This window comes from Strongylocentrotus purpuratus, unplaced genomic scaffold, assembly GCF_000002235.5.
Source record: "Strongylocentrotus purpuratus isolate Spur 01 unplaced genomic scaffold, Spur_5.0 spur5_scaffold_5, whole genome shotgun sequence".
NCBI classification, from domain to species: domain Eukaryota; kingdom Metazoa; phylum Echinodermata; class Echinoidea; order Camarodonta; family Strongylocentrotidae; genus Strongylocentrotus; species Strongylocentrotus purpuratus.
Window position 1 is genome coordinate 29,907,820 of NW_022145611.1, and position 12,534 is coordinate 29,920,353.

The 12,534-nt window shown below is 33.8% G+C and overlaps 1 protein-coding gene across 2 annotated transcripts in view; it reads right to left on the bottom strand.

Moving 5' to 3' along the window:
- Nucleotides 1-916: 916 nt before the first annotated feature.
- Nucleotides 917-12,534, bottom strand: part of LOC100891127 (fibropellin-1) — a 33,520-nt gene continuing 21,902 nt past the window's right edge. For both annotated transcript variants that reach the window (XM_003723623.3, XM_011669300.2), the window contains 17 exons: nucleotides 11,839-11,967; nucleotides 11,093-11,275; nucleotides 10,593-10,656; nucleotides 9,736-9,779; nucleotides 9,249-9,312; nucleotides 8,896-8,939; nucleotides 8,363-8,432; nucleotides 7,944-7,990; nucleotides 7,358-7,430; nucleotides 6,999-7,042; nucleotides 6,556-6,562; nucleotides 5,422-5,493; nucleotides 4,710-4,773; nucleotides 4,058-4,162; nucleotides 3,597-3,791; nucleotides 2,744-2,809; nucleotides 917-2,301 (listed from right to left, as the gene is read on the bottom strand). In XM_003723623.3, the coding sequence (XP_003723671.3) occupies nucleotides 2,200-2,301; nucleotides 2,744-2,809; nucleotides 3,597-3,791; nucleotides 4,058-4,162; nucleotides 4,710-4,773; nucleotides 5,422-5,493; nucleotides 6,556-6,562; nucleotides 6,999-7,042; nucleotides 7,358-7,430; nucleotides 7,944-7,990; nucleotides 8,363-8,432; nucleotides 8,896-8,939; nucleotides 9,249-9,312; nucleotides 9,736-9,779; nucleotides 10,593-10,656; nucleotides 11,093-11,275; nucleotides 11,839-11,967 (1,373 nt within the window). In that variant the 3' untranslated portion in view covers nucleotides 917-2,199. The remainder of the gene's footprint in view (nucleotides 2,302-2,743; nucleotides 2,810-3,596; nucleotides 3,792-4,057; nucleotides 4,163-4,709; nucleotides 4,774-5,421; nucleotides 5,494-6,555; nucleotides 6,563-6,998; nucleotides 7,043-7,357; nucleotides 7,431-7,943; nucleotides 7,991-8,362; nucleotides 8,433-8,895; nucleotides 8,940-9,248; nucleotides 9,313-9,735; nucleotides 9,780-10,592; nucleotides 10,657-11,092; nucleotides 11,276-11,838; nucleotides 11,968-12,534) is intronic.

Sequence of the window (12,534 nt, forward strand, 5' to 3'; positions counted from 1 at the left end):
CGTTAACATTGAATTTGTATACGCGTATTATACGCGGTGCATAATACAGTGCACAATAAGTGCAGTGCAAAGCGCAATGCAATACAGATCTTCGGCGCATGTGTATGCGTGTTGCGAACGCATAGAGAGAATGCTAGCCCCGCACTTTGGACCAATCAGAACGCAGTATTTTAATTGATTGGTAAAACTGACAGGTGAGGTTCTTTTCAATCTGGCCGTATAATAAACACCCCCAGATTTTGAACTACATTTTAATTTCAAATTATATTGTGCTCTCTCCTCTCACCTCTCTCTCTCTCTCTCCCTCCCTCACTCTCTCTCTCTCTCTCTCTCTCTCCTTCTCTGTATTGTGATCTCCCTCTAGCAAAATGCTTTCATTTCTGACAAAACCTAATTGTCAAAAGGGAGTCGCTAACACGCGATTAGGAAAGGAAATGTTCTCAATAGATGGTTGAATGACAGAAAATAAAAGGCACTTAATTGGTTTGGATAATATGAATTATTGTAAATTTGGGTTTGATTCAAAAGAAATTCTCAATCTAAAACAATTTAGAAAATATCTCTTATTGGACCAGGCATTTTCATCTGGACTCATCTGAATCGTCAATAAATACGCTTCAAGTACAGGAGTTCTCTATTTTCTCCATACAAGTACAATCCACCAGGGGACGTTACGATAACTCTTTCCGATTCCCAAGTAATTTGAATGTTCAAAAGTAAGAAATAAATGATATATGAAAGCATCTCAAAGGTACTCCTACGAATTTAATCTCAATACATATAATTCCAAACACATTTCAGTCTCCCTTGCATTGCATTGTTCCTTTAAAATAAACTTAAAAATTACATACATATGATGCACCCATTTTGACATGCTTCGTTTGACTTTTCCTCACTGTATATATATATATATATATATATATATATATATATATATTTTCTTCATAATTTATCTGCATATTTTACTAGGCAACAAAGCATATAATCCTGTAGTTAAAGCAATAACATTACCACCTTGACCAGCAAGATGTTGAGAAATGTGCAAAGCATTAAATTACAGAATACTTTATGTCCGAAACCTATGTTAATTACAAAGTAACAATATTGTCCTGTCCAGTAAGAAATATGATTCAAAATAATTACAATCAACAGATTTATTAGACATCTCTACGTGTATGGATGTCCCTATATAGGGGGTGTGGGTGGGCGCGACAACACCCCCCACCCCGAAAGAAAATCTGCAAGGAAGAAAATTATTTCGGCAGATATTTTAAGATCCCTTTAGATCCCTTGTTTTAAATACCTGTTCCCCAATTTGAAAAAGTGATGTGCTTGTTTAATTAGTTCCAGAAAATGTTACCAAAATTGTCCCGACACCACACAGGCCTACTCCGCCGTTCGTTATAGCAACTCCCCTGAGTTAATCCAGGGAGTGTTTGTCTCACCTTCCTGGTTTATCCCACACATTATTTTAACATGTATACTTTGAAATGATTTAAGGAAAAGTAAATAAAAATACAATTTTTTCCTCCAAAAATTAAATAACCTTCACAGCCAAAAAGAATACATTAAAGCTCTTACAGTAGTGAATGATGCCATTTACGTTATTTCAGATCTTTCCTGGAAACAAAATTATTAACGAGCGGATATATTTACAACTTAATTCACATACGAAAATATAAAGATAAAAAAGAAAGTAACTTACATTATAAATAGACTATAAAACAGCAGTATAATTATGCAATCATTGAACATAAAGGCAAGTTCTTATTTCATTGGTTTAATATTTACTTTTTTTTCACTCTTACAATTTGAGGTAGAATCTAAATTAAAACATTAGCATGCACATAATGCACTGATATATAAATTCACTATACGTTGACCTATAAATAATCCCAGTTAGCTCAATAGATATCTTTAATTTACTCAAGCTCGTAATTAGCTATTTGGAACGATGATATATATAGGAGCAATCATTGTCAAATAAACAAACGAAACCACGCACGTGGACTGAAATATTTTACGAGAGACTGCATTATATCTGTTACAGAGGTCTATAAATCCTATATAGATTAATGTAAGTAATTGAAAATGGTAGGCCTACATTCACTGAGGCACGTTGACATACGAAGCATTACACGAATCTGTACAAAGAATGACACTTAATCTTCTAGGTTCTGGATTCGACACCCTTGTGGTTTATATGTATGGGTTCGTCTTGAAGCGGTAATGAGCTGGAACTGTTTGCGATCGCTCGTTGCGACTAACGGGTGATTCGGGCGGGGTCACCGCATCAAATCGCTATTAAGATACAAATGTAAATACAAAGAAAAATAAATGAATAAGTTGTATTTCACCCTTTCATCTTTGTGATTTCACCGCTTGTGTTTTATCAGGCTCTTAGAAATGAAAAAGGTGCTAGGTTTCAGAGATGAGTTGGTCAAATGAACAAGATGCTCAATGGCACGTCTTCAGTGCATGGGCATCAATCAAGAACGATTTAAGATGATTGAGGTACTCGAATCATGAATCCTCCCTTGTAATGGGCTCTGTGCAATCACTAATTCTTGTATGCATGTTTAACATTTTGTATCAAAACGGTCAAAATTTCATGAATAACGGTTTCTTTATTTTAATACAGGCGATCTGTTAAGAATGTCCCGTAAATTTGCAGTGATGCAATATAATTATGTATATGCTAAGTATAGAGTGAATATGAACTATATCGTATCTCCTTCGTTACCTGTAGATGTAGTGGGACGTTGGCATTGCCTTCTTTGCCGCCTTTCCTCTTTGAGTAAAAATACAACTGTTTAGAATGAAGAAAAAATGGAAAAATATGCTAGAGAGTTGTAATTTCATGAACGAGGGTAGTTATCACACATTATCCATCAACTCTAAATAAATTAAAAATATTGGTCCCAAGTGAAGAACACGATAGAACATGAGCTATTATTTTAGGTGCGTGTCTCTTCATGTGAATTTTAAATGAAAATGTAAAAATGGAAAACTGCAACAGCTGAAATATAAACTCGTCAGCCGCTTCATTGCTGATTGATGAAAGGTCAGTCTTCTGGATACAGAAGAACAGATCGATATATGATCAAAATAGATACACATGTAACATTAATTCTATTCAGTGTTTTGTTATGAAATGATTAAGCGAACGTACCCACTAAAAAATCGCTTTGTAAACAACAATATATTGGAAAAACATAAACCTTGAGTCTTTTTTAATCACGGATTTAATAATGAAACGCGAGTTCTTTTGATTTGCTAGAACAATAAATGATATTGTAAAATTAAGTTTAATAGGATACGATGGTCATAGTTATGTAAAAACTAGTTTTATATGAAATATCATACATGTAATCCTCTAGTTTCCACAGAATTATGATCGTCGTATCTTATTAAAACTTCACAGTCTTCTGAATAAGATATAACAAAGAATAATTTGTTCTTAAACATATAAAACTAGACTATTTAATGATTCACTCGTAAGTCACTTCGTTTAAGACATGAGCGGTAGGCAGGCCCTATGGAAAAGCGTAAATTTGTTGATTTCAACAATGTTTGGACGTTATCAATATACTTACGAAGGCGATAATGCACATGATAATGACAAGGATGCCGATTGATCCTCCAACGGCCCCAATGATCACCGACATGTTATTTCTCCCCTCGTCCGATGGTTTCTCAGTCGTCATATCAATGTCGATTTCCGTGAACGTAGACGAGATGGCACGGTATGTTTGACCCTCGAACACGAGCTCAAGGTTTCCACCCTCCACCTGAATAAAAGCATACGGATAAAGACAAGGTTAATCTCAATCAAGAGCGTTGTTTACACATTGTTATTATTCTTTTTATATCTATGAATATCCCGTATTTGATAATGATTAAGTATAAGTTTTTTTTTGTTAGTTCTGAAAATATTTGAAGTAAAAGAAACAAATTTATTTTAACCGAAGTTTGATTGTGAATATTAATACCATATTTGAAATCAATTTCCAAATACGTACGCTATAGACATGGAATTGAAAAATAAATAACTCACTTTGGTTTGGATTGCTTCTGTTATGACATCAACACTGATTTCCTCCGACGAATTCTTGACAATACTAAATTGGAGATACGTTCGGCTCCCATTAGAAGGGCGGATCTGAGATAGAGAGGGGAAAATATTGGTAGTTTAACACGCCACAATATGCCGTGCTGAATATTTAACTGTTAAATGAATGAAACAGAACAACTATGTAAAGCATATTGTATTATTCATTAAAAAGAACAATAACAGTATCTACATTCTCTCATTAAAAGGGTAGAAGATTTATATCTAACTGATAAATGCATGTATCAAAATAACGCTGACATATTATGTTTTCTGAAGAAAAAAAAACTGAGTTCTATTTTCATACTTGAGGTTGACACGGTCAATGCTATTAATTTCGCCTAAATCATTAACATGATTAAATGCTGTATAAAATAACGGAACAGAACCGTCTCTGTTTTGACCGACACTCAAATAATAAACTACCAATAACCAAACCCATATTACCCACTCAAATTCCGGCATTTCAATTCGAGATGATGATTCTTACATTAATATTCACATCACACTAATTATTCGGGCCCCATTGAGGATTATTAACAAAAAACAGAATTTTTTAAAATGTTATTTTATATATATATATATTTGTTTTACTTACTTCCATATTTTGAATCTGTGTGTTGCCAATTACGAAGGTTTGGACCATTCCTGTCCGAAATGCACTGTTAGAATGAGAAAAAAACAAAAAAACATTGTTGTGTTTATTTAAGGAAGGGATCAATTTATTGTCTTATTACACTCGTATCAATATTATGCGAACTACCGAAAGAAACTTACTAGCTTACACTCCACCATATCAAACATTCATTGTATTTCTTAAACTGTTAAAGCAGCGGTTTAGTAGGCTGACGCGAGTTACTGTGATTAAATAAAGAAAGAAATGAAATCTACAATAACAATATAAAGTATTATTCAAAAGGGCCGTCGATATGTGCTAGCTGGGTATCGAACCTTCGACTAATAGATTCATCAAAAGCAAAGTTGTATAAAGTTGGAGGATGTTTCAGCTTACTTCATATTGCTGGGCATAACGTTATTTAAGAGCATGTTAATAAGTGTTAGCCATTCTATACAGGGAAGAAAATACATCACATTAGTTTTAAACAGTTTTAATATACTTTTAAATATTCTGAAGTACTGTCAAGGAGTACAGTCTATGTATAGGGGAGATTTGACCTTTTATCTTCTTAATTTGCACGTATTTAGCGTTTAATTAGGTTTTATACTTTTACTTTTGTATATAACTGTGTTTCTGTATTTTTAATTAATGTGGAAATAAATTAAATTAAATTAAATTAAATTCAACTTACTCCTTAAAGTCACTCTCCTTTCCTGCTGGAATAGCTTTGTCCAATTCAATGGTGACTTGAGTAACCACAGGACTGAATAAGTGAAATAGAGATAAACATATGTAACGTATCATTATCAGACACAGAAATGTATGCTGTCTATCTTAATATTCTAATTCACTGTAATCTTTAGTCTACGATGGCGTCATTGTAGACACTGATTAGTATAGAAGGCTCGAAATAATAAACGCAATCTATATACTAACCTGTATATAATTAAAATGAACTTACGATCCAATGCCTAACTCTCTTCTCAGTTTTTTTTTCCATCTACTGTATATGATTGATGCTTGTCATGATTTGTAATGGGCGTTCTCAACACAAGCCTTGATTTTCGCCTTCTTATATTTACTGTATCATTTACTGCACGGATCTTTATGTTTACCATATTATTGTACCGATATGAAAAATAAATAAATATGAATTTCAATTCAATTTAAACAAAAATACCATATGCGTGAAGCACTACGAGTTCTGTAATGATTGATGATCAGGCTTGATAATTATATGAAAACAAATTAAAATTACGTCATAATTATTCCCTTTTTTTAATACTAGTTACACATGATTATCTTAATGTGTCAACGTTACTGTTTTATACAGACTTATGCTATTTTGAATGCATGGTTGTCATGGTGGTGGGCTGGTATATTCGACCAGAGTGAGGCCTGAGTAACCTCTTCCTCCCATAGCTCAACCCAGGCAGGGGCGTTGTTAGAGGGAGTGGGGTCACACTCCATCATCCGCCATCACATTTTCTGGTGGAACATGTCAGGGTATCTGCCAGCAAATGTAAAAAGTGCTGACTTTTTGTGTATTTTTTCTTTCTTTGGGAGAAAATTAAAAAATGTATGCTTGCAAATTTGCATATCCGGCAACCTGTTATTTCTTTGTCGGGAAATTTGGTCCAATACCCCCTATTTAGAGTGGTCTAGCAACGCCCCTGAACTCAGCACCCCTCCCCCACACACATACACTGCTATGTGTATGTGGGGTGGGGGGAGAGCGAAGAAACAAAATTTGTGGTCATTTGCATGACGCAAGTCATAAATATAGATACTATTTAGCCAAGGATAATATTAAAAAATTACTTACTACATATCTAAGGACACCCGATCAGATGGTGAAAAGAAAGGGAGAAAATGAGGAAGAAAATGGGGGGGGGGGGGGAGAGAATAAAGTAGATTTCATTATACATGTATAGGCTTCAATCATTAAATGCTTACTATTACATAGACACATCTTCGATCGTCTAGACCTATGGTCCAGACAATAAAAAATCTTTATACAGATATATCCATGTGATAAAATTATACTCAATAGCATGACCATGAATGATTAATTCGATCATTATTGCATCATTTGCTTGTCTAACATTAAACTAATTCTCGACATAATTATATACGTAATCCTAAAAATATGCATCTTCAAAACCCATTAAATTTCTCCTAAAACTTTACAAATAATCATTGTACTTTGTTTTGATAAAAAAAGATGCAGAATTCACCCTTTTTTAGTAATGATGTAAACATATTTACCACAGCTGCTCGTTGTGCATTGCCAGTCATTCTGCTGACAAGTACTGGGGAATATATAAATAAGTCAATGCAAGATTTTAAAAAGAATAAAATTCAACTTGACAATGAATAATTGATTGCCATACTCTTTACTAAATTAAAGAACGTTAATGATAGAATTATATTCAGCTGCAATTATTTGGTTTTTTGAAATATTATTATTATCATCTATTATGAGGCGCATTTATATATTTTTCTGTTCAGTTAGCCTTCTCCATATATCCTAGTCTAATTGTATCCAATTCTGTCTTTAATAACTTTGCAGAAATTGAAAATTCATTTCAATAATACAGGGAAACCATACGGAACAATCTCCTTACCAGAGGTTGCAGTGCTGTGGGCGAATGGTTCCTTCCTCGTAGGGCGTACTACCATACATACAAGTGTTGTCAACTGTTCAGAAATAGTGGTGGAAAAGTGGGCCATCATTAGTTTAAAGCATTTTATTATAACCCACAATTCATATTTGCTCCTTTCAGGATAGTTTAATGGATAGGTTATTATTCTTTCGTGTTTGATAAAATAATGCCTTCGGCTAAGTATCATGTCATAAAGAAAGTACTTATAAACCTTAAATAGGAGCATTTCATTAGACACAAGTCACTTGACTGTGGTTATTCATTCAGTTACAAGATTAGTGTAGCATGCTCACAATGAGTGAAGTATTAGGTCTACATCGTTCGAAACAAAAGCTATACTAAGGAAGTATCTTGAGTACAAGGCCTAGCATGTAGCACCGTGGACTGGGGTGAAACTCCAAATTCAGACATTGCGAGGACGACGCAACTTTAACCGACTTAAAAGTACTTCAAGAGTATAATACGCTCAAATGCATATCTTTGAAAATACATTTAGCATAGCAGCTATCTGCTACTATTATGCTCTATTCATAAGTGACAAACTCACCACAGTCATCGAGTTGAGCGCAGTACCAGCGACCGAACTGACAAAGACTGAAAATCAAATATGTATATATATATACGTATATGAGAGATGGGATGAGATTAGAGATGAACAGAAATGAATAATAAACTAAATGTTTGTAATCGGAACGTACTTCTAAATATTTGATATTTAGCACAGAAAAGAGTAAATGGAATACTTGAGATGTATACTGTTTGGATACTATTTTAGTGAATTGTAACGTCTGTGCATGTTTGATAATTTCTAGTGTATTCCCTGCTCGTTTTTTTAATGAAAAAATAGATATTAAAACAATATGTGTTATGATAAATAAATCACTTCTGTTTCTAATTAAACAAAATATAGCGTTGGTCAGAAGAGAGAGAGAGAGAGAGAGAGAGTAATATAAATAATAATCATACCATGTAGAACATCTGTCATTTCGTTGTCTACCGACATCATAAAGCTGACCATCATGAAGACAAACTGAACCTGCATCATAAGTAAGAAATAGGAACAACGAACAAATATTGACATGAGTTACAGAAAGGATTACCTTTTATGTCATTCACGTTACCGAAGGCATATAAAAAAAAAAACGATTGCAAAGAAATACGAGGGATTTAAATTACTGAACAAAGAGAAAATTTACCTTTGTGGTGACCAAATGAGAACATAAACAAAATTTAACATTAAACCGTCTATTTTAGGCATTGCATCAGGATGTAAATTAAGTCGATGAAGTCTTGCAAACCTTTGTTACTATAAAATCAAATGCATTAAAATAAACTCAGATGAAAAAAATATAACCTCAATGCATACCAAGATATTCTGTTAAGTGTGAACACGTAAACTACATTACGTTACATCTTAGGCAAGGAGTGATCATATTTGAAATGTATTTCGTATTTTCACTATTATGCGCATTTAAGAATTACAATGACGTCATACTTACTGCAATCAATGGTTGTACACAAAGTAATACCATCTTGGCAGGAACTAGAAAACGAAATTAAAAAAATATATATAACATGTTAAAAGAAAGGAATTACAATCAGATCTTTAGCCAACATATACGGATAGAAACATGATTTTACACCCTAAAGCATTGGAGGTATTCTTTAGCTGCTTCGGTCAAGTTAATGAAATTAGGTCTAATGAAAAGCGCTTATAATAAAAAAAAAAATTAAAAGCAGAATTCTCTATTTATTTTATTTTCCCTCTTTATTCAATTCTTTTATAGATAGCAAGTTAGCAACTGATAGAATATATATGGTAATGATCTCATTTAGAAAATAATTCACCTACCATGTATTGCAGTCTTCATACCAAGTATCCTCGTTATTGTATACATTTCCATCTGCGTAACATTCTAAGAGTTAAAGGGTAATACAAGGAAAAATGATAACACCAAACGATAAGCGCGTTGGTATTGTGAAGTGTCTTTTGCCTTGCATGTTGAAACATACCAGATGTTACAGTAGTCAAGGAATATGTAAATAAATGTATAAGAAAAGTGAAAGAGTTCTGTGTGATGTACTCTCATTTATCTTTGAATGTCAAATATATACTACATAAAACGTTTTTTATCAATCATATTAAAGGATTATATCGATGTAATGTAAAGAGACAGAAATCATCTCCAAATAAATGATATGGACTATTTTACTGTAGATGTATAATGACGGGTAAATCTTACTTCGCTTTTTGTTACTTGATATAATTCAGCCATAACTTTCACATTTCATCATTTTTTATTAAAAAGAAAGGGACGGAGAAGAATGAGTAAACTTACCACACACATTGGTAGTACACTCCCATTCCGAGTTGTCACACACACTGTGGAAACAATTTGAATGTATGCGTCAGTCATGATACAAGAATACTGATACGATACATACATATTTTAAGCAATTAGAAACAACTGTTGGTTTTCTATGTCCAGGCGCTTTATGGTTATTGAAAAGAAGCAAAATAGATAGCAAAAGTTATATAGAACTGAAACTAAATATGATTACAGGGCCCTCAGTGAGAACAGTATGAATACTGATGAGGCTACCCTGGGTAAACAAGACATATAATTATTATTAGCAATTATTATTATATGAAATTAAATATAATCTCTCGAATAAAATAGCCTTCTTTGTTTGACTACAGAACAACATGTATAAAGACTGTTCTCCCCCTTGTTCAATACACTGATTTTAATTAAGAAAATAAGATGGGCCAGAGCATGCATGATGTCTCAGCAAAAAAATGGGGCGAAAACGAAAGTGGAAACTATTTATTGTTCAAAACGGTCATATTCTATCAATAAAATATGATAAAATGTAAATAAAAAATAAAGGAAAATAAATACTCTACCAAAATCAATGACGATCAATTTTCGAACTTCCACGTTTTGGTGGACACATTAATGATAATAATAATAATACTCAGTTTTTATATAGCGCTTATTAGAATCACTAAGCGCTTCCAAACTTGGAGATTATTACCCCGGCTTTAGCTGTGCTGCCATTGCGGCGCTCTATAGCATTCCAAGGAATTAATTCCTACATTACACATTAGAAGGTCTGATTAAAATGGCAAATATAAAGCAAAATCCTTGTTATAAATACTTTTTTCTTTCTGTTTGCTGAGTGTATAACTTACCATTCTCCACACCCCTCGTTTCGAATGTCTCCGTCTTTGAATGATTGACCTCCGAACGAACAATCTGGAAGATGAAAATCATAAACAGATTTTTTTTCTTCTCCAAAGTTTCATTACCATTGATAAAGATAATATAAAAGAAGGCACCATCCATACATATTTTCAAATTGTATTCATATAATGTCAAGTTGGCAAAAAGAATTCACCCATTAATTTGTCGACACAATCATTATTCAGCAGATTAGAAGTGATTTCATCTTATCTTATCTGTTTATGTTAATAGAAAATTCAAGTATAGAATTGAAGTAAATATATTTTTTCACAGGCAGAACAAGAAGATTATCAACATGAGGATTGGATAAAGGCCGGTTCTAAAATTGCAATTCAATATTCCTTTTAACCTAATCCGAGATCTACATCAGATTTATATAAGCAAATTGCCCCCCCCCCCCCCCCAAAAAAAAAAAAGAAGAAAAAAAAAAAGGAAGATCGCTTCTTACCTCGAATATCCGTGGCGCATGCAGGTCCAACGAAGAAGGTTGGACAAAGACAAATAAATAGTTCGTCATTATCTACACATGTGCCATCATTCTGACAGGGGTTCGACTGGCATGGCTGGATCTCTCGGGTTTGGGCAGTCGGAATTTCAGTTTCAGTGGCGATGGGCAGGTCAGAAGGTAGTACTAATTTGGAAGAAAAGAAGAATGCGAATTTCATTAATTAAATGGCCAATCCAGAAAATTAGTGATAACGAAAAGATAGATTCTCTCCTGACGGCAGGGAGAGGGGAAGGGGAAGGGAAGGGGAGCATAGTGTACATGGACATCACCATGCTCTATACAAAGACATTACAATGTATATTAATTTTGTTGCTAGGCCTTCGAAAATAAGGGGTATACGACAGCTTCGTCGTTTGCTTTATTTGCCACTACTTGATTCACAGTCGTAAATTATCAATCATATTTACTCAAGGTTACAATTTGAAAATTTCTAGCGATTCAAAAACTCATGTTAATTGAAACTATACAGAACAGGGAAATATACATGAACAAAATGTTTAGGATTGAGATTACGATATTGCAAGATAAATATTGCGATTTCTAATCGACTGTAGGGAAACCCTTGACAATACCTTTCAAAAACATCTCATAGAATATATAACCATGCACACAAAGCACGACTATCTTTAAAAACTTCTTCAAAGAATGTGCGTTTGAGTATTTCTTTTCTTCACTAAGCAACTTACCATCGGTGTGTTCACAGTTCATTCCGGTGTAACCTTGCTGACAGCTGCATATGTATCCAACATGTGCACTCGGAGATGGTGTACATCCTCCTCCGTTCAAACAGGGGTTCGGTTGGCACTTAGGAGTAGCTATAGACAACAGAAGGATGATTTATTTTACATTAAAAAATGGGTGTAGTTCTCACAACCATGTTTTCGGTTAGATAATAATATACTATCTAGCCTAATACATTTCCAATAAAGTTTTTATGTATTAAGATTAAACGGTTGTATGAAGGCTCAATATTTCTCGAAATTGGTTGTACAGGTAATCGCTCTTTCCATAGTTTTGAAGACTGATGTAATGTAAAAAAAAATATTGGCCCTAAAAACTGCTCGTTTTTTAAATTGTATTATTTTTTCAACATGACTAGGTGAGTGTATAGGGGTTCCCATCCACATGAACCATCTACAGGAACCATCCACAGGAATACTGCACATTTGCCCTCAGATACTGTGATTTTTCCGGGAATTTCTTCGTAAATTATTCCCGACAGGGTCCAAATCTTTCTGCGGAACAACCCTTATTACGATCAAGATAGTGGTGAAGTTGATGATTTCCTAACACCTCAGTCACACGAGCAAACCGACTCCACACAGACTGATTTTGGCCAATCGGGGTAATGTGATTTATTGTTTAGTCTGCTGTCGGTCTCA